Source organism: Schistocerca gregaria, chromosome 5, assembly GCF_023897955.1.
Source record: "Schistocerca gregaria isolate iqSchGreg1 chromosome 5, iqSchGreg1.2, whole genome shotgun sequence".
In the NCBI taxonomy this organism is placed as follows: domain Eukaryota; kingdom Metazoa; phylum Arthropoda; class Insecta; order Orthoptera; family Acrididae; genus Schistocerca; species Schistocerca gregaria.
The window spans coordinates 148,401,488-148,424,363 of record NC_064924.1 but is presented as its reverse complement, the minus strand read 5'-3'; the positions used below and the strand labels follow the sequence as shown (position 1 = coordinate 148,424,363).

General features: G+C 42.2%; 1 protein-coding gene across 1 annotated transcript in view; it reads left to right on the top strand.

Annotated features, from left to right (window-relative positions):
- LOC126273048 (monocarboxylate transporter 1-like) overlaps window positions 1–22,876 on the top strand; it is a 107,732-nt gene that overhangs the window by 43,645 nt on the left and 41,211 nt on the right. Inside the window, exons 4-5 of the mRNA XM_049976445.1 lie at window positions 2,906–3,049; window positions 21,707–22,174. Of these exons, the coding sequence (XP_049832402.1) occupies window positions 2,906–3,049; window positions 21,707–22,174 (612 nt within the window). The remainder of the gene's footprint in view (window positions 1–2,905; window positions 3,050–21,706; window positions 22,175–22,876) is intronic.

Below are 22,876 nucleotides of genomic sequence, written 5' to 3'. Positions count from 1 at the left end.
AATTGGCCACTTTCTCTGTGGATATGCAAGTGTTGTGTCGCATTTTTAGCATGTAGGTGAATATAACGAACGTGTGTACAGTGTAGTGTTATGTTTATGGTAAGTGGTGATGTAGAGAGAAGAGAGCTGTAACCTGGTGCCAGTACCTATCCTTGTCTTCTGAAATACCACCAAGCTGACCACCGTGCTTAATGTGCCCCTCAGCAGGCCGTTGTGGCCGAGCAGTTCTAGGCGCTTCAGTCTGGAACCGCGCGACCGCTACGGTCGCAAGTTCGAATCCTACCTCGGGCATGGATGTGTGTGACGTCCTTAGATTAGTTAGGTATAAGTATTTCTAAGTCCTAGGGGACTGATGACCTCAGGTGTTAAGCTCCATAGTGCTCAGAGCCATTTGAAACAATATGTACCCTCTGATGGACGGACCACTTGTCAACAGTGTCAAACGCCCTTAGAACATGAGGCTCTACGGAGAGGTTTGGATTTTAATCCAGGTCATTGATGTAGAGACGGGCGATCAGAAACTTCATGCCTTCACTTCTCTTCCCCTCGTCGGCCGAATATTGTCCATCGAAATTTCATTCACGACCAGGATTCGAACCGGCTTACATCCGAGTCGAGCCTACCGCATGGCTTAACTACCTGGACTGTGTAGGCGGTTTTCTAGTGTGCTTTATGCAATCCATCTTAGTCTCATTTTGGACCACAGTTAACCTACTCACATTCATCTGTGTATCGGTATTGTAACGATAATATGCGTACAACAGTATTTTATGACGACGGTATTCGCTGTGTGTGTTGTTTGGATTCCAACTTGTTCAATGTACTCACGGTACTTGTTGTCGACAACACTAGCGCCCACTTTACTCTTCGCCCTATGTCTTGCATTCGGTACCGCGCGGTTCTGACTCGGGTTAGTTTATCCGATACAATTTGCACAATATGGATAGCAATGTGGATAGGTTTACTGAAGAAGAGTAAGAGTTTGCTGAATTCAGTGGAAAAACGGGCGACGATACTACGCCGTGCTGTTATCGCAACGACGGTAACCGGGAAGCAATCTTTTTGATCCTGCAATAGGCGCGCACGTGTAAACGGATCTATTTCCTGCTGGAATGTAAGAAAGATATACGAGGTATACTGGAACATCCTATCTGGAAGGGAATGTACGACTAAACGCTATCCAGGCACTAACGGTTGCACGGCGTCTGAACATGAGCAGAATACCTGACCTGATTATTTTTCTCTGACAGTTGCGTCCATGTCATCCTCAGAAAGTGCAGTCATTTTGAGCGGAATTGGTATTTTATAAGAATCTGTCGAAAACCTCAGTTTTCCTGATTTCGTTTTGTTTGATGAGGAGGCATTGTTTATAATACAATGCGTGTCTGGTAATACAAACGGCCGTGAATGGAAACGTAAACTTACACGCACTGGAGTGTTGATCCCATCAATAGAAAGTTCACTGTGAAATGGAATGTGCCTTGCGTTTTGCTCCAACTACCGTTCCGTGTTCAAAGTCTGTTAATTTCCGTGCAGCCATAATCACGTCGGAAACCTTATCACATAAATAACCTGAGTGCAAATGACAGCTCTACCAATGCATTGTCCTTTCATGCATTCGTTGTGTACACGATACGACTGGCATCTGTATATATGCATATAGCTATCCCGTAACACTTGTCACCTCACAAGGGGACAGTACGTACCGATCTGATTGATGTTGACATGGTATGTACAGCATGGCTTCGAAGTCAGCTTAAGTAAAGAGAAAGGCGCAACTCTAAACCGTTTTCGAGAAAATCGAATCTGAAAGTTTTAGGGATGCCTATATACACGCTTAAGCAAAGAGAAAGGCGCAACTGTAAACCGTTTTCGAGAAAATCGAGTCTGACAGTTTTAGGGATGCGTATATACACTATTGTGTTATCCCTCAGCGGCACGGGGGCAGTAGCCAAGTGATTGGCCGGCACCGTAGCTCAGCGTGTTCAGGGTTAGGAGCCCCCTGTAACAAAAAAAAGCTCAGTGAACGGGTCAATGATGAGATTGAAAGTGTGTCATGGGACGTCCGCCCTGAACAAACGCAACGAGCAATGAGGGCCAAAATGAGATAAAGAAGTGATTAAATACTTAGTCTCGTAAGGGCGAGGTCTCTGGATCGAATCTTGCTGTTGGTACTTCTTTTTATTCCCAAGTAGCTATAAATAAAGATTTATTATGCCCGTAAAATTCTCAGCATATAATGATTGATTTATTATTTGCATAACATTTATAAGGAAAACTAGGACATTGGAAGTAAAAAAGGCACACGGCCATTTTTAATCAAATCAGTATAGCCTTTTTATTGACATTATTGTACCTACATTTGTGGTAGATACGGAGCAGTACACAGGTCACGATGATATTGATTGCAAATACACCATCTAACGTAGAATTTCAAATACTACGAGAGAGTTTTGCGTTTGGGGCGAATATAAAATACCAACAGACGTTCGTCACGAAGTGGTCGTCGCTGGACTCACAGTTGCGAAGAGCGTTTTTCAAACCGGCAGCAGACAAGTAGGTATTCCCTAGTTTCTACAAAATTATTCCCGAAAATTACCGAATCGTTTCTTAAAGAGCGTCACACTACTTCCCTTACCATCGCGAATTAATTGCGTTCCTAGTGACCTGCACTAATACGTAATTTTCACTTTCCTCTCTCCTCCAAGTGTCGCTTCACATGAAATGTTACGTGTTAATAACCTATACAGCATTCTGACTCAATGATGGATTAATTAGACATATGATGATTTTTCTCTTAGCGCTTAGTGGTATCTACACAGTACGTATTCATTATTTAGTATGTTTGTATAAGCAGAGTATGTGAAACCACTGCCGTATTTTTAAAGAAAACATTTCTTTGCAGGTCTCCTCGTGGCTCCGTTGCTGAAGAAATACTCCATACGTCAGGTCTCTGTGTTCGGTGGCTGCTTGGTGGTGGTCGGGGTAACGTTGACGAGTTTCGCAAACTCTGTAATCCACATCATCGTCACGTACAGCATCTGTGTAGGTCAGTGAGAGCAAGCCGTGACGTCGTTACGTCAGTGTGAGTGAGAAATCAGGTACTTTGTAGGCACACAGCAGGATGAATTCAAGGACGGCCAACAGAGGCCTGTTCAAGGAGCTGCTGACTACCAACCACAGTTTTCCAATTCTTTTATCTGTTGGTGAAATTTGTCGTAAATACGGTCCCTCGTTTTCAAAGAATCAGCTCTGTTTATGCGATCAGCACCAGAAATAAGGATAATCGAAGCAGCGATTTCAATTCATTTACTAGATCCACGAAGACGTTGATTATTCAGGAGCTTAATTTTTAATGACTCGCCTGCAACTATAAAAATTCAGCTTCTAACGAATTTCAGTTTTAGTGGAGAGTAAATAATTGTAGGCACTCAACAGCTTCTACGACACTGACGAATTTGTTACTGTAAATATCTGATGTACACTACTAGCCATTACAGTTGCTACACCAAGAAGAAAAGCAGATGATAAACGGCCATTCATTGGACAAATATATTATACTACAACTGACATGTGATTACATTTTCAAGCAATTTGGGTGCATAGATCCTGAGAAATCAGTACCCAGAACATCCATCTCAGGCCATAGTAACGGCCTTGATACGCCTGGGCATTGAGTCAAACAGAGCTTGGATGGCGTGTACAGTTACAGCTGCCCATGCAGCTTCAACACGATACCACCGTTCACACTGACGTATTGTGACGAGCCAGTTGCTCGGCCACCATTGACCAGATGTTCTCAATTGGTGAGAAATCTGGAGAATGTGCTGGCCAGGGCAGCAGTCGAACATTTTCTGTGTCCAGAAAGATCCGTACAGGACCTGCAACATACGGTCGTGCATTATCCTGCTGAAATTCAGGGTTTCGCAGGGGTCGAGTGAAGGTTAGAGCCCCGGGTCGTAACACATATGAAATGTAGCGTCCACTGTTCAAAGTACCGTCATTACTAACAAGAGGTGACCGAAACGTGTAACCAATTCCACCCCATACCATCACGCCGTGTGATACGCCATTATGGCAATGACGAATACACGCTTCCAATGTGCGTTCACCACAATGTCGCCAAATACGGATGCGACCATCATGATGCTGTGTGCCTCAAGGATCGAGACGTGGCTGTACGATCCGTTACATCCATGCGGATAAGATGCCTGTCATCTCGACTGCTAGTGATACGAGACCTTTGGGATCCAGTACGGCGTTCCGTATCACCCTTCTAAACCTGAAACGTCCCCTTAGAAAAATTATACAAGACTGTGCTTAAACTGACACACAATATCTTTTAGCGCAACGCAATCTGACTTTCAAAAATCCCTACAAAAGAATGGCCCTGACTAACATTAACCTATACCTTTCACAAATCACTTACCTCACAAAAATCTTCGTCACTCGAGCTACTGCAATACAGCGAGTGCCACTACTCCCAGCTAAATAAAAGATTCAAAGTACTGAAGGCACTAACTACCGATAGGCATAGTTAGCAAATGAAAGATTTTAATACAGAACAAACAATGTATTTACCTTAATAGTCATAATATATATATCAGTTCGTGACACCAATTCTTACAAATTTCAAAACTCCGCCATCTCTCTCCCCACGTCCACCACTGCTGGCGGCTCACCTCCAACTGCGCAACGCTACGCACTGTTAGCATTCAGCTGCCGCTGCCCAACACTACAATGGCAGACAACAATGCAAACCAGCCAGAGACTGCACACGGCACAGCCAGTGATTTTTCGTACAGAGCGCTATGTGGCGTTGCAAATAAGAAAACCTAAACAGCCTACTTACATAGCCCCCATGCTCCCCACAAAAAAATTTAGAAATTGTTTTGGGCAGTGGCCAATACAGATTTGAAAATATTTTTTTTCATAATTACAATTACAAAGAAATGAAATGCACACACTTATTGATACAATGTTGGTCAAAAGCTAAAATTTTCTCACAGTCCATAAAAACAGTCCCGATCATTCATCAAAGTAAAATTGCAGTGTTTTTCTCGAAGTCTGAGCAGTAAAAGAAAGTGCACACGGAAGTAGTGGATTTCCATGCAGTCTTGAGGAAGTGTTGTCCTTCCAACAGAAAGACACTGCTGACTCTTGACGTGCAGACAGGTAATGGGCCACAACAGAGCAAACCCACAGCACAGTCAGTCGAAGTTTTAAAGAATATTGGTAGGTAGGTCGTCACAGAGTAGACCCATTGTAGTCCTGGTAGAGATTACAGTACTCTTGGGCCACCAGAAGCGCAGACCCACTGCAGTCCTTGTAGAAATAATGGTATTGGTAGGTCATCAAAGGTGTAGAACCACTGTAGTCGTTGTAGAGATGGCCAGCAGCCATCTGTTTGACTGCGCAGGCGCACAATCACCATTGAAGAGTCTTGCAGATAATATAGCAAGTCCATCAACCACCACTTGTGCACGCACAAAGTTTTTGGAATTGTCCTTAGAACCAGCAATGCTGTTATCGAGTCCCGTACTGAGTTATTAACACACGTGCAAACACTATCAGTCCCTACTTCTCACATATTAGCCATATACTATGACCAACAGAAACGTGTGCAGTGAAAAGTAATTTACTTAATTTGATGAACTATAGTCAATTACAATTTTATAACATGAGAATACAATAACAAAGGTACAAAATACATCTTTAAAAAATATAACAATACAGATAACATTTGCAGTAGTACAGGCTTTACAAAAGAATCGATATAGCAAATACATGAGTGTTACAAAAATTACGACATAAGTACATACATAAAAGATCAGAACAGCTTTTGAAACATCAACTTCACACATGAGCATTAGAACAAAACAGAATAAATAATGTGTAAACATCTTTACAAAGTAAATAACATATTATGAATGCAAATTATATTTGAGGATAACAGTATTCCTCATCATAGTTCATGTAACTGAGTATTAGAAAAATTCTGCAACATAAGTCTTATCAGATAAACATATAAAGACAGGAAGAACATAAATACACAAGGGTACACAAACACATAGTGGGATAACACAAGGAAAGGACAGGGTTTGTTTTACTGCAGTATTTTGCAAAGAAAACTTTCTTTACTTCTCGGAGATCTCCCTTCGTTCTTCATTATTTCCAAAAAGTCCTATCTATACTTGCTTTCTGTACTGTTCTTGTATAACCTCTCAGTGCATTTCTTCAAATTCATCGCAACTCATTCTCTTATATAGGCTACCCCTTCTTAAGCTAACTTAAATCTTCTGAGCTCAGATGATTAACTAATGGATGAAGCAATGCAGCAGCACAAAACAATTAATACAAACAGCAATGACAAAAAAAATGCAAGTAAGCACAGCGAGCAGCAATAAATTATAAATATAATAATTTATATCTAAACATGACAAAGCTGAAGCAGAAAAAATATTACAGTAAAAATGTTTAATACCTATGTCACATCTTAACACTAGAGTGATGCATCACGAGAACATACGTTACCAAATCGTAAAAAAATTAATTTTGCAATTCCTGCGAAGGGAAATGTCTATTTGTGCTCTCTTTTCTAAGAAAGTACATCATAAAATGATTGTTTACTGGGTCTGTAGGCAGAAAATAGTGATATTAGTACATCTATTAAATTTTATTTTAACCAATGCTGCAGTGCAGATAGAAACTGGATATTAAACAAAATGAGGAATCTCTCAGCTAGAAAGACAATAGATATAAAATGTTTCTTATCATTTCATTTCAGTAAATATCATAAACTAAGAACTCTACAGTGTAATCATGTTCTCAAGTTTGAGGTTGTCGTATTTACGATGCTTTCTACAAAGGAATGTCAATAGCGAGGATAATGGATTTTTTTTTTTTTACCTGTGCCTCTGAAAGGCACACACTAATGGCTTTTCTCCCAGGCGACTGTCGCACAGCTGGGTGCTCACAACACAGTATGTGCAGGTGGTCACTTACCTTTCTTACTGAAAAATTTACGACAACAGTTTCCGCTACAGTGACAGTCTCATATAAAAATATTTTCACAGGTTGAGAATTTGCGTTACAAATCTGTAGAAACCAAATCCTTTAAATAGAATAGTGTCCAAAAAATTTTCACCAGCATAGTGATACATTCACGCATATACACACAATTAATAACACTTAAAGTACGATTCTCGGTTTCCAACATCCTTTTTCACAAACCAGAGTCCCTAACCACTACTCATTATTCCTTACCTTATTCGTCGACACTTCTTCAATATTTCATCATAACATATACGTAGCATAATCAAATAACTCATATAGCATCAGCTTATTGATCATAAATATACCGCAACAGCGTAATACACATCGTCATCATAACATCATAAAACCTCAGCCAAATCTCAAAATCGTCGTAGCTTCCTCCAATAATTTCAAAACCTAAAAAAAATTCTCTGCTGATGTCAAAAGTGTCATCTGCCTCAAACGTACCTTAAAAATCATGATCCCATACCAAATACATCATTCAAAGCTCTCATAGTATCACAATGGTTCCGAAAAAAATGTGAACATTTCACAAAGTACAGACAAAATACAATTTCATAAGTGTGAAGTAATCCACTTGCGTAATTGCGTAAACATGTGTCACTGACGTAGTAAAGAGATGTTTGTCTCTCAGTTAAATGATCAGATAGCTGTGTAATTCTGTGTCAGAGAAATATGGTACCAATGTGTAAAGTTTTATAAGCAAATACCATATTAGCTAGGGCTCTTTGTGCTTGCCAAACACATGGTACACAAAGTAAGCTTGTACCCCCCTGGGGATTAATGTAATTATATCCTCAGGTGTTACAGATTGCAGCAATGGAATGAAATGTATCACTGAAAACTTTCTTTGTAATTCAAATATGTTGAAAAATAAATAGTTTAATGCGTGTCCTGTAGCGCTAAATGTGCGTCTTGCTGTAAGACAATCTCTGTGGAAGTGTCGTAGTTATTGTCCTCCGAAAGCTAAGTTCTGCAGAAGTCAATGTACTTACCTCATGATAAACGAAATTGAAATGCTTTGGGTATAGATATCTTAGTTATTACGCTTATTGCCGTGATGAAGTAAGTACTGTACTGTACGTATTGTTGTGCTACAGAAAAGGCTGTCTCATTGTAGCTATACCACAAACGTTACTACTAAAACATGTTTTACTTTCCAGAATAATTCAGAAAACTGTGCAGATATAAAACAGATACACCGCAAAAGCACAATGTAAATTGTGTCACACATTAGTAGCGTCGTGATAAAAACGTATAGCTGTCACATAAACTAACCACTGTGTCATCTGGTATCTCACAGAAAGTACTTTAAATCCAGAATGTATTTTCAAGGAAACCAAAATGTTGCATTAAAATCTCATTAGCAATACTGGTAAATGTTCTAATTATGTAAGCTTTATAGTCGTTACGTAATCGTGCAGCTAACAAGCAAGAATGTACACACACAATAACACTGTGACGTCTGTTCACTATAACAATGCACTCGTAAATACTGTCTAAATAAGTTCTCTAAGTTCTAGACTGGATATTTAACTTCATACATTGTCGTATGTTAACAGATTCTAAGTCTGACAAAGCATACTAGTGATGTAAAGTGAAAAGTTATATGGCAAATAGAAAGTTAAAAAGCAGATTATCTTTCAATAAACGGTTTTACATGTGAAATGTAGGACAATCCGTTACTCTTCCTAGTGCTCAGAGTTAACTTGAACGCAATTATATCGCGGTATACATCGGTAAAGAATACTGGAATTTTTCTGAAGGTTAGTGTCTATGTTATTTTTCTCTGAGCCAGCCGGCGCACGTGGCTGCCTGCGGTGTGAGTCACTGTCTGTCTCTGTTGGCGTGCGCCGTTATTGGGATTAGGAGACCTAACTTCTACAAATTCACCTTGTCGAGAGGGCCCTGCTCTGTTTGATTCCCGCCAGTTCTGCTGCAATTCCGGTCTGTCGTTATGATTATATCGTCTGTCGTCATGTCGGTAGATTCCATAGTTTCTTTCTTGTCGGTCACGTGGCGGAGAATTTCTCTCTGAATCGTAACTGCGCACTGGACCGTTGCGTCTAAAGTTATTCTGTCTCCCTTGATAGTAATTATTTTGGTTCCCATATTGTCTGTTTCTCTGATTGTCTCTGTGATAGTCACTACCGCGGAGAGGTGACCTTTCCCTGTAATTATTACTACTCTGCCAGCGGTTGTCATACGGGTGGTGTCTGTTTTGGTCACGATTTGTATTGTGAGAATAGCCTTGTCGTGTCCAGTTATTATTTCTTTCATCGCGGAAATGCGACGGATGTGACCTGTAATTGTTGTGTTCCTGTTTTCGCGTTCCGCGATTGTCAGTGTCAATTTCTAATTCTTGTAAGAGTCCCTGAAAAGCTTCAATGTCGTCTTTGCAACGGCCTGCCAAAATAATATGCCGTAAATGTTCAGGCAATTTGATTAAGCAAATGCGCGTCCACACTGCTGGCGGCTCACCTCCAACTGCGCAACGCTACGCGCTGTTAGCATCCAGCTGCCGCTGCCCAACACTACAATGGCAGACAACAATGCAAACCAGCCACAGACTGCACACGGCACAGCCAGTGATTTTTCGTACAGAGCGCTATGTGGCGTTACCAATAAGAAAACCTAAATAGCCTACTTACAAACCCACCGATTCCTTATTCTGCTAACAGTCATTGGATCTCGACCAATGTGAGAAGCAATGTCACGATACGATAAACCGCAATCCCGATAGGCTACAATCCGACCTTTATCAAAATCGGAAACGTGATGATACGCATTTCTCCTCCTTACTCGCGGTATTACAACAACGTTTCACCAGGCAACGCCGGTCAACTTCTGTTTGTGTATGAGAAATCGGTTGGAATCTTTCCTCATGTCAGCACATTGTAGGTGTCACCATCGGCGCCAACATTGCGTGAATGCTCTGAAAAGCTAATCATGTGCATATCACAGCATCTTCTTCCTGTCGGTCACATTTCGCGTCTGTAGCACGTCACCTTCGTACTGTAGCAATTTTAATTTCTTGTAGTGTATATATTATTAATAACAGCAAATAGCTTGCACGTCATGTAAAACCTGACTTTTGCTAATCTTCAGCAACGTGACCAATGTAAAATCGTATCGTACACAGCTTTCTGTTTGATGATGCGAAGTTACATTAGCCTACAATTTATGTTTCGCACCTCAGAATATACATTCGTACAGTTACATATTTGTTACACCTTCAATGAAAGTACGTTTCCCAGTTTTTGACTTAGTCCACATCCATGAAGACATCGTTACTTAGAATGAATGAAAGGAATAACGGCATTTCTCTTCTATGTATTAAATAACCACGTTTTACAACATCCTTGCGGATCTCCTTACTATGAATCTATGAGAGAAGAAGTATATCTAATCTAATCAAACAAATGTTCTCTTTCATTCTCTATTCGCCCCCTCCCCCTATAACAACCCTCAGTCACCCAGAGATACCGTAGTAGCTATGTATCCAACACAAATTTCAGTTTGTCTCTACAGTAGCCTTATCCCATTTGCTTTGCCCACATACATATATGGCACATGTTTTGAATACATCTCCTCCCCCTAGCTGTTTCCATCTCTTTCTTCCTCTTTCTGTCCACATCATCCTCTCCCCTTATATCTGCTTCCTTATTCCCTATGTCTTATTACTTCCTCTTCCCCTCTCTTTGACCATTTCCCCCAACCCCTCTCTGACTGTACTTTCCTTCCCATAATGTACAGATTGCCATGCCAAACAGATCGATAAAGTATGCTGATGCTATTCCGATACACCTTTCATGTAGGGCAACCTACATATTGATGTCAGGAAAACCATTTCTTGTTAGTAACATCTAGGCAGAACCACAACACAACATGCCTATCATGCAGAACAGCCTGTAAGCCAGGAGCAGGGAAAACACGTTTTTTCCCATATCCCCACTGCCACTGGAACTAGGCAGTTATAAACCCCACAGTGCTGCCACTCAAAAGGTCTGATATTTCTATGCTAAATTTCAATAAATCGGTCCAGTGGTTCAGGAAGAGATCCCAAACAAACACACACATACTAAGGGTGTCCAGAAGAATCGATCTTATTCTTTTAACGTATTTGTTCGCGTTTTAAGCACAAACCTTCGATCCCCTTCAAAGTATTCTGCACATACATTAGTGCACTTGTCTAATCTTTTATTCTGTTTTCAAAACATTGTTTCAATTCCCCTTTTGTGATTCTTGACAGCATCTCTGTTGTTTTTCTCTTCACTTCAGCAACATTAACAAAATGCTTTCAATCCATGTCTCTCTTAATTCTGAAAAAACTATGAAAAGTCACATGGGGCTAGGTCAGGGTATAGGGGATGAAGAGCAGCAGCCATGAGCTTTTAGGTCAAGAAGTGACATACAGACAGGGCTGTGTGAGCAGGCGCACTTTTATGATGGAAGAAAATCAATCAACTTACTACCACAAATCATGTTGCATCACCTGCACACTGCTGTGTATTCTTTTCAAAACTTCCAAGCAGAAAGCCTGGTTAACTGTATGACTCTGCAGAGCAAACTCTGAATGGAAGACTCATCTCTCTTCGAGAAAACAAATTAGCATTGTTTTTACGTTTGATTTCACATAAAAGGAAAAAGATGGCGTATAAAAAATGGCTACATACTAGAACTCATGTAGACAGAGAAAGGTATGTTGAAGAAAGAAACAAAGCCAAACAGATAATTGCAGCATCCAAGAAGAAATCTTAGGAAGACTTTGGAAACAGGTTGGAGACTTTTGGTCAAGCTGCTGGAAACCATTCTGGAGTGTAATTAGCAGTCTTCGAAAGGGAGGTAAGAAGGAAATGACAAGTATTATGGACAGGTCAGGAAATCTGCTGGTGAATCCTGTTCATGCCTTGGGCAGATGGAGGGAATATTTTGAAGAGTTGCTCAATGGAGGTGAAAATACGATGTGTAATGTTTCAGATTTCGATGTACAATGGGATAGGAATGATGAAATAGGATCACATTTGAGGAAGTGGAGAAAATGGTCAATATATTGCAGTGCAATAAAGCGGCTGCGGTGGATGAAATTAAGTCGAAACTCATCAAATACAGTGGAATGTCGGGTCTTAAATGGCTACACAGGATAATTGAAATGGCGTGGGAGTCGGTACAGGTTCCATCAGACTGGAAGAAAGCAGTAATCACACAAATCTTTAAACATGGAAACAGAAAAGATTGTAACAACTACAGAGGTATCTCTTTGATCAGGGTTGTGGGTAAAATCTTCTCAGGTATTGCTGAAACGAAAGCGCGAGTATTAGTTGAGGACAAACTGGATGAAAATCAGTGTGGGTTTAGGCCTCGTACAGGTTGTCAGAAGCAGATCATTACCTCACGGCAAATAATGGAGAAGTGTTACGAGTGGAACAGGGAATTGTGTCTATGCTTTATAGATCTAGAAAAGGCATATGGCCGGGTTCCTAGAAGGAAGTTATTGTCCGTTCTACGAGATTATGGAATAGGAGGTCAACTTTTGCAAGCAATTAAAGGTCTTTACATAGATAGTCAGGCAGCAGTTAGAGTTGACGGTAAATTGAGTTCATGCTTCAGAGTAGTTTCAGGAGTAAGACAAGGCTGCTACCTGTCTCCACTGTTGTTCATATTATTCATGGATCATATGTTGAAAACAATAAACTGGCTGGGTGAGATTAAGGTATGTGAACACAAAATAAGCAGTCTCGCATATGCAGATGACTTAGTTGTGATGGCACATTCGATTGAAAGTTTGCAAAGTAATATTTCAGAGCTAGATCAGAAATGTAAGGACTATGGTACGAAGATTGACATCTCCAAAAGGAAAGTAATGGCGGTGGGAAAGAGATATAAACGGTCTGAGTGCCAAACAGGAGGAACAAAGATAGAATAGGTGGACAGTTTCAAGTACTTGGGATGCATATTCTCACACGATGGCAACATAGTGAAAGAACTGGAAGCGAGGTGTAGCAGAGCTAATACAGTAAGCGCTCAGCTACGATCTACTCTCTTCTGCAAGAAGGTAGTCAGTACCAAGACTAAGTTATCTGTGCACCGTTCAACCTTTCGACCAACTTTGTTGTATGGGAGCGAAAGCTGGATGGATTCAGGTTACCTTATCAATAAGGTTGAGGTTACGGATATGAAAGTAGCTAGGATGATTGCAGGTACTAGCGGATGGGAACAATGGCCCAAAGAAAAACTGGGAATGAACTCTATAGATGTAGCAGTCAGGGCTAACAGGCTTAGACGGTGGGCTCATGTTACACGCATGGGTGAAGCAAGATTACCCAAGAGACTCATGGGTTCAGCAATAGAGGGTAGGAGGAGTCGGGGTAGACCAAGGAGAAGATACCTGGATTCGGTTAAGAATGATTTTGAAGTAATAGGTTTAACATCAGAAGAGTCATCAATGTTAGCATTGAATAGGGAATCATGGAGGAATTTTATCAGGGCGACTATGCTCCCTACTGAACGCTGAAAGTCATAATCAGTCTTAAGTGATGATGATGATGATGATGATGATGATGATGATTTCACATGATGAGCTTTTTTGTGGAGAGGCGAACTTTAATTCTTTTGCTGGCTTGATTATTGCTTTGATTCACGATTGCTTTAATTCAGGATTGTCATCTGTGACAATTTTTGATAAAAGTTTTGGGTCATTTCAGGACTCTTCTTTCAAAGCACAACACGCTTCCATTCAACCTTTTTTTTGGTTGGCAGTCGTGGCACGAATTTTGCAGCCACCCTTTGCATTACCAAGTCTCTTGTCACAATTCGCTGCACAGAACTCCATGTCATTCCCAACAGCTATACAATTTCCTCAATGGTCCGTTGTCGATCTTCGTTGATGACAGCACGAATGTTCTCGACATATTCATGTGTTCAGACATTAATATTAAATATATTCAATGTAAGTGTCATTAAATCATTTAACACATTTAAAAAAATCTTTAGCTCAGTTTTATTTCTCTTCAGAATTAGATATCTTAAAATATCAGTCAAAAGCGGAAAACGTCATATACTGCCACTATGGTAGTTTACGTTTAGAGATTAAAACAGTCTTCTTTTTTTTACGTCTCTGGCTTAAGTTATTTTACATTATGAACAAAATACAAGAATTTTCATTTCATATCTTACTGCAGAATGCCAATTGTACTCCAAGATTCTCAAATATGTTTTCGTGATGAGACCCACTGTCACCTGACGAAGTACTTCCACATGCAAAGTAATTAAATTTTTTTAGTTTCATTAGAAGTACTCCTCCAAATTTCTGACTAATGACCCATCTAAACATTCTTAACCAATAGCAACACAATTACAGAATACAATTATTTCAAAAAGAAGCCAGCATTATATTTTTCACTTGTTTTATTGTGTCACTTATATAACACTTAATCAGACAAAAAGACGTTATTCATAATTAGGGCATGATAAGATTTTGTATGGTCATCTTTGAGACTGTTGATGTGCTCTTTTGTACAGCAGTATCACACTTTAGCGTAGGAGATTGTAATGATATGAGGAGCAGTATCTCTAATGTTTTGGCATATGTTGTTAATAACCAAAATATACATTATTTAGTTAAACTAGTGACTTTTTATGAATCTATCTACATCTACATGATTACTCTGCAAATCACAATTAAGTGCCTGGCAGAGGATTCATAGAGCCACCATTCTCTACCGTTCCACTCTCGAGCAGAGCGTAGGAAAGAACAACACTTAAATGTTTTTCGTGCGAGCTCTAATTTCTCGTGTTTTATTGATCATTTCTCCCTATGTAGGTGGGTGTCAATAAAATATTTCTCACAAGGAGGAGAAAGCCGGTGACTGAAATTTCATTATAAGGCTCTGCCACAGCGAAATACGCCGTTGTTTTAATGACTGCCTCCGTAATTCGAGTACCATATCGGTGGCTCTGTGTCACCCCTGTTTCTCACTAGTAAAAAATGAGGTGCCCTTTTTCGATTTCCTCCGTCAATCCTATCCGATGCGGATCCCACACCGCAAAACAGTACTCCAAAAGACGGCGGACAAGTGTAGTGTTAGCAGTCTCTTTAGTAGACATGTTACATTTTCTAAGTGTTCCACGAATAAATCACAGACAGGATTGCTCCCTCCATTACATCATCTTTGTGGTCGTTCCAAATTAAGTTATCCGTAATTGTAATCTGTAAGAACTTAGTGGAGTTGACAGACTTCAGGTTTCTGCTATTTATCATGCGACTGAAATTCAGCGGATTATTTTTGGTGCTCATGACATCACACTGTTAATTTTTTAGAGACAATTGCCACTTTTTGCCCCATACAAATATCTTGTCTAAAACATTTGGCTATTCGTTTTGATCATCTGACCACTTTACACGACTGCAAACAATCTAAGAGGGCTGCTCAGATTGTCTCCTGAATCGTTTACGTAGATTAAGAACGACATAGGTCCTATAGGCTTGTAGCACTTCTTTGGGGGACAGCAGATATTCCTTCTGTTTCACTCTATGGCTTTCCACCAATTTTTACGAAATGTGACCTCCCTGCCAGGAAATCACGAGTCTAGTCACGTAACTGAGACGATACTCCGTAGGCATGCAATTTGATTATACGTCGCTTGTTAGAAACGGAGTAAAATGGATTCTGGAAATATAACAATGTGGAATCATTTTAATCTGTATGTTAGAAAGCACCACAGAAAATTGCACCGTTGGAAATACCCTTTTTCAGTGACGAATACGGACCTATAAAAATAATATTAATACGTAATCTATCATGCATGAACAACTCAACACAGGCATACATAGTAAGGTCTACGATATAATCGGGTCTCAGAATTATCTAATATACACTCCTGGAAATGGAAAAAAGAACACATTGACACCGGTGTGTCAGACCCACCATACTTGCTCTGGACACTGCGAGAGGGCTGTACAAGCAATGATCACACGCGCGACACAGCGGACACACCAGGAACCGCGGTGTTGGCCGTCGAATGGCGCTAGCTGCGCAGCATTTGTGCACCGCCGCCGTCAGTGTCAGCCAGTTTGCCGTGGCATACGAAGCTCCATCACAGTCTTTAACACTGGTAGCATGCCGCGACAGCGTGGACGTGAACCGTATGTGCAGTTGACGGACTTTGAGCGAGGGCGTATAATGGACAAGCGGGAGGCCGGGTGAACGTACCGCCGAATTGCTCAATACGTGGGGCGTGAGGTCTCCACAGTACATCGATGTTGTCGCCAGTGGTCGGCGGAAGGTGCACGTGCCCGTCGACCTGGGACCGGACCGCAGCGACGCACGGATGCACGCCAAGACCGTAGGTTCCTACGCAGTGCCGTAGGGGACCGGACCGCCACTTCTCAGCAAATTAGGGACACTGTTGCTCCTGGGGTATCGGCGAGGACCATTCGCAACCGTCTCCATGAACCTGGGCTACGGTCCCGCACACCGTTAGGCCGTCTTCCGCTCACGCCCCAACATCGTGCAGCCCGCCTCCAGTGGTGTCGCGACAGGCGTGAATGGAGGGACGAATGGAGACGTGTCGTCTTCAGCGATGAAAGTCGCTTCTGCCTTGGTGCCAATGATAGTCGTATGCGTGTTTGGTGCCGTGCAGGTGAGCGCCACAATCAGGACTGCATACGACCGAGGCACACAGGGCCAACACTCGGCATCATGGTGTGGGGAGCGATCTCCTACAGTGGCCGTACACCTCTGGTGATCATCGAGGGGACACTGAATAGTGCACGGTACATCCAAACCGTCATCGAACCCATCGTTCTACCATTCCTAGACCGGCAAGGGAACTTGCTGTTCCAACAGGACAATGCACGTCCACATGTATCCCGTACCACCCAACGTGCTCTAGAAGGTGTAAGTCAACTACCCTGGCCAGCAAGATCTCCGGATCTGTCCCCCATTGAGCATGTTTGGGACTGGATGAAGCGTCGTCCCACGCGGTCTGCACGTCCAGCACGAACGCTGGTCCAACTGCGGCGCCAGGTGGAAATGGCAGGACTACATCCAGCATCTCTACGATCGTTTCCATGGGAGAATAGCAGCCTGCATTGCTGCGAAAGGTGGATATACACGGTACTAGTGCCGACATTGTGCATGCTCTGTTGCCTGTCTCTATGTGCCTGTGGTTCTGTCAGTGTGATCATGTGATGTATCTGACCCCAGGAATGTGTCAATAAAGTTTCCCCTTCCTGGGACAATGAATTCACGGTGTTCTTATTTCAATTTCCAGGAGTGTAGAATACTGAAAGCCGCCTTCTTGTCATTATATCAATTACTTTGGAAATAATGGCTCTGCTGATGGCAAAAGATTTTAATTGCTTATCTTTACTGCACAATGTAAGTGGATCTATTTTCATTTGTTTGAGAGACAAATTTTATAAGAAAATGTACATAGGTACTTAATTTTACGGACGAACGACACGTAAATAAATGTAAGAGATTTTCTAATACCTCACAGATACTGAATACGATAAGATACAAACCCTTTTACAAGTAACATCGTAGTTAATATCACGAAATCTATGTGGTAGCAACAGCCACGATAAAAGGAAGCCTACATATTTCGTGAAGTTAACAAAGTAACCTTTGGCAAATGAAAAACATGTCAAGTTAACTCCCCCACTGAAACAAATTCGCAGTATAATGAAAATGGAAACTGCCCCATATTAATCTAATGGCAGTCGCACTCCAACTAAACATGCTGCTTCCATATAAAAGTAAATTCCTTTTCCAGTATGGCTAGCGAAGCTCGCAGTTAGAGAAAATATTACCTTATCTTCCCGCACAGACGCCTGGAGAAATACTGTATATAGTTCACAGTAACTTCACATATGTTGGAACAAACCCAAGGCTTTGTACGCACATCAGTCTCATTCCTTCTTAGTATACTTTCTAGCACTCAAGCTTATCACCACAACTAAACAGAAGAGAACAAAGAAAGCTTTGTTCCCTTCGAACTGGCAAGCTAAGCAGTCGGTACCATTACCTTCAGTTCTCCCTGGCTGAGCCTGCGACAGTTTCAAAGCAGCAGCGCAGCAGAAGCATGTGCGACCAGTAGGCGCAGATATATCAGCAAAGATGGCTCGCGAGTAACAGATTAGTAAAACATGATACTTGGGGCACTTTATAGGCTTTCCCGGCGCAATAACATTTAGTAGTCTCTTCGGGTTTGCTTCCAGATACAAAAATCAGCATGAATTGATGTTTCGACGATTCAGGCGATTCTTGCTGTCAAGTCCCGTTGAAAACAATGGTTCAAATGGCTCTGAGCACTAAGGGACTTAACATCTATGGTCATCAGTCCCCTAGACCTTAGAACTACTTAAACCTAACTAACCTAAGGACATCACACAACGCTCAGTCATCACGAGGCAGAGAAAATCCCTGACCCCGCCGCGAATAGTCCCACTGAAAACGCATTCCAAGGTAGCAAATATTCGTTCTGTATACGCTCTCGTACCGTACACGTTGCCTTCGCCACCTATCACTTTCGATGCCCCGAATACTGGGTAGGTGGCGCTGTCTATAGTAGAACAGTGGTGTCAGTGTATATGCCACTCAAAGAGTATCTGCAGACGCTCAGTCTTGTCACACCAAACAGCATTTTTTTTTTTTTTTTTTGGATGAGAGGTAGTACAGGGTTCCACGTCCTATTACGAGGCAACTGAAATTTGGCTGGAAGGTTATTTGAGTAATATAGGCAAGGTGTTCCTCTTACCAGGATGTGAAACATCGTAGTACCTCCCATCAAAATAATGGGTGTCGTAAAAAGAATGACCCGATTTTAAATAGGAGTATTTATTAGGAAGAAGGGCTTAACACCAATAAATTGCATACTAAATTACTCAGAAAAGACGGAAGTTTATAAAGATCCATCATAAATGTTCAATATGTCCTCCATTGGCTGCACGGATGACAATGGCCAAATTCATTCCAAACTGAGTGTTAGGTGTCTTCTGACACTGAAGCTGCCGCAGCTGATATTCTGGTTTTTACTTCATCAATGTCACGAGGTAAGGGAGGAAGGTAAAGACACTGTTTGACATATCGCCACAGGAAAAATCACATGACGTTAAGTCAGGGGACCTAGGAGGCCAAGAGTGTAAAGCCTGGTCACGCGGTCCTGTACGCCCTACCCAACGTTGAGACACGTTGGCACTGAGGAAACTGCGCACGTTTCTGTGCCAGTGCGGTGGTGCTCCACCTTGCTAATAGATGAAATTGTCCGAGTCAAGTTGTGGGAATAACCAGTTCCGCAGCATTGCAAGATATTATTGTCCTGTTACGGTTTCTTCCGCAAAAAAAGTAGGGTCCATAAACCCTGCTTTGAGAAGCACCACAAAAAAATTCGCTTTTGCTGAATCACGATCATATTCAATTGTTTCATGATGATTTTCGAGCCCCACATACGCACATTTTGACTGTGAAACTTACCACTAATATGAAAAGTTGCCTCATCGCTGAATGTCAACCGTGTCATAAAAGTGTAATCTTCCATGTCCTATAGAATAGCATTGCTGAAGTCCACTCGCTTGACTTTGTCAGTATCTCAAAGAGTTTGTACCGGTTGTAATCGGTATGGTTTGAGGGCTAAACGACGCCGTAACACACGCCACACTTGTCATGTGTGGTAACGCAAGTTCTTGGCTAGACCCCGCTCAAATGCTCGTAGGATTGCTTCCACTTTTTGTACAAAAACGCGTGGCCGGCCAGGACATTTGCCTTTACAGAGGCGCCCTGTTTCTTTAAACTGTTTATTCCACCATCGAATGTTCTTTGGTGGTGGCGGCTTAGCACGAAATCGAATATGAAACGCCCACTGAATTGTGATCACTGGTTCAGTACGACTAAATTCAATATCACAATACATCTTCTGTTGCGCTGACGCCATATTGCGGCGCTCTCAGCGACAGCTAACGGATTGTTTCTAAAACTCTAGATCATGCCGATTACATCTAGCGCTTTTTCAGTTACATTTGTCTCAATATTATTGCAAGTTAAAATCTGGTCATTCTTTTTTGGGACATGTACAACACCCTTTGCTGTAGCAGCCGCAAATGTTTGAAGATAGTGAAATATATCTTTGATACCTTTGTTGTACGAGGGAGAGCACCAGCAGCGCAGTCTTGGGAGCAGCAACTGTGGTAGACAGGCATGCGTTATGTACGGTTTGGGGGCCTATGTGGGCCAACGGTATGCAGCCTTGGCACAACATTTCAGATGGACTCAGCAGTATTCTCCTGAAGATTGCGGGCAGCTGGTTCATCGAAATATCAAATCATGTAGATTTTAGGATACGGCAGACTACCATAACATTTGATAGCTATCAAATGGCTTCAGAAAACATCGCTCTTGTGCAACGCAGCTAGCTCTTTATTCGCACGAAGTAATGGCCGCTATCGACAGGGGATCTCAAGTTGATTCCGTATTTCTAGATTTCCGGAAAGCTTTTGACACCGTTCCTCACAAGCGACTTCTAATCAAGCTGCGGAGCTATGGGGTATCGTCTCAGTTGTGCGACTGGATTCGTGATTTCCTGTCAGGAAGGTCGCAGTTCGTAGTAATAGACGGCAAATCATCGAGTAAAACTGAAGTGATATCAGGTGTTCCCCAGGGAAGCGTCCTGGGACCTCTACTGTTCCTGATCTATATAAATGACCTGGGTGACAATCTGAGCAGTTCTCTTAGGTTGTTCGCAGATGATGCTGTAATTTACCGTCTAGTAAGGTCATCCGAAGACCAGTATCAGCTGCAAAGCGATTTAGAAAAGATTGCTGTATGGTGTGCCAGGTGGCAGTTGACGCTAAATAACGAAAAGTGTGAGATGATCCACATGAGTTCCAAAAGAAATCCGTTGGAATTCGATTACTCGATAAATAGTACAATTCTCAAGGCTGTCAATTCAACTAAGTACCTGGGTGTTAAAATTACGAACAACTTCAGTTGGAAGGACCACATAGATAATATTGTCGGGAAGGCGAGCCAAAGGTTGCGTTTCATTGGCAGGACACTTAGAAGATGCAACAAGTCCACTAAAGAGACAGCTTACACTACACTCGTTCGTCCTCTGTTAGAATATTGCTGCGCGGTGTGGGATCCTTACCAGGTGGGATTGACGGAGGACATCGAGAGGGTGCAAAGAAGGGCAGCTCGTTTTGTATTATCGCGTTATAGGGGAGAGAGTGTGGCAGATATGATACACGAGTTGGGATGGAAGTCATTACAGCATAGACGTTTTTCGTCGCGGCGAGACCTTTTTACGAAATTTCAGTCACCAACTTTCTCTTCCGAATGCGAAAATATTTTGTTGAGCCCAACCTACATAGGTAGGAATGATCATCAAAATAAAATAAGAGAAATCAGAGCTCGAACAGAAAGGTTTAGGTGTTCGTTTTTCCCGCTCGCTATTCGGGAGTGGAATAGTAGAGAGATAGTATGATTGTGGTTCGATGAACCCTCTGCCAAGCACTTAAATGTGAATTGCAGAGTAGTCATGTAGATGTAGAATTCTAACAGACATCTTTCAACTCTCAATGCTGGAGCAAAGTTTGTGACCTCCTGAGACATCAGAAACTGATATGGGTATTCCCATGCTATGTGTGCAGGTCTCGGTAGTGGCCTCGTGTCACCTTCCAGCTTCCTGGTAGTGAAGACGTACTTCCTGAAGGCACGAGGGCGCGCCGTCGGCATGTCCATGGCGGGCGGCAACGTGGGCCAGATGGCGATGCCGCACCTGGTGAGCTTCCTGCTGGAGAGGTACGGCTTCAGCGGCGCGCTGCTGGTGCTGGGAGGGGTGACGATGCACGGCCCGATGGGCGGCCTCTTCTTCCACCCCCTGGAGTGGCACGCCGAGCGCCGCCCTCTGGCCGGGGAGCTGAAGCCGCTCAAGGCGGACACCGGCGGCGACGCTACGGCGGACGCGGAGGCCTCGCTGATGCGGCGCTCCAAGCGGTACGCCTCGTCGCTGTCCCTGGCCAACTCTGAGATGGGCGAAGTGACGGACGTCGTGTTCGAAACTCAAGCCAAGAAGGCGACCCCAACCAACGAGGACATCAGAGGTGCCGGAGAGCAAAGTGAGTGACCCTGCTGGCATGTCTTGCAACATTATAGCTCCTGCTTTCGTAAGAAAGGAAATCTCGTATTTCATTGTGGGCTGGGTTGGTGTAGTCGTCTAACTGGAAAGGAATTTCTGAGCCTTTGTAGACACCTATGCTTGATATCTAGGCGATTGCTGTGGTCGACCGTTATGGGCCATCTTCACACTTCTCCAACATTGTTACAGCGTGACGTGTGAACTTAGTCGCCAAAACGAGCGAGACCCCTTTTTTTTTGTTATGCTGATCCGCACAGCTTTGAAGTCTGCTACACAGCATAACACTCAAGGCGACGAAATGCTACCAACATACTATGCACAGGTGTGAAATTGAAAAACTATTCGAACTTTGTCAGACTGTTTTCAATCATGTGCAAGATTATACTAACGCTGTTTAGTGTGTTAAACACGTAAATATAAGATATAAACGAAAGAAGAAACTCTAATTAGTATGAACTGTACTAATAAAAATGAATTTCAGCTTATCGAGAAAACACAACAGTTTTAGTAAGACAAAGTGCCCCACATCGTTGCGAATTAGCAAAATATTACGCGCATTCGGCCACGAAACAGTCTGTGTCATCGTTCAGACCAGTCACTCTGGAATACCGTTGCTGACCTACCATGAAAGTGTGTAAATTTAACAATGCGTGAAGATTCATAACGAAATTCTGTTAAAAAT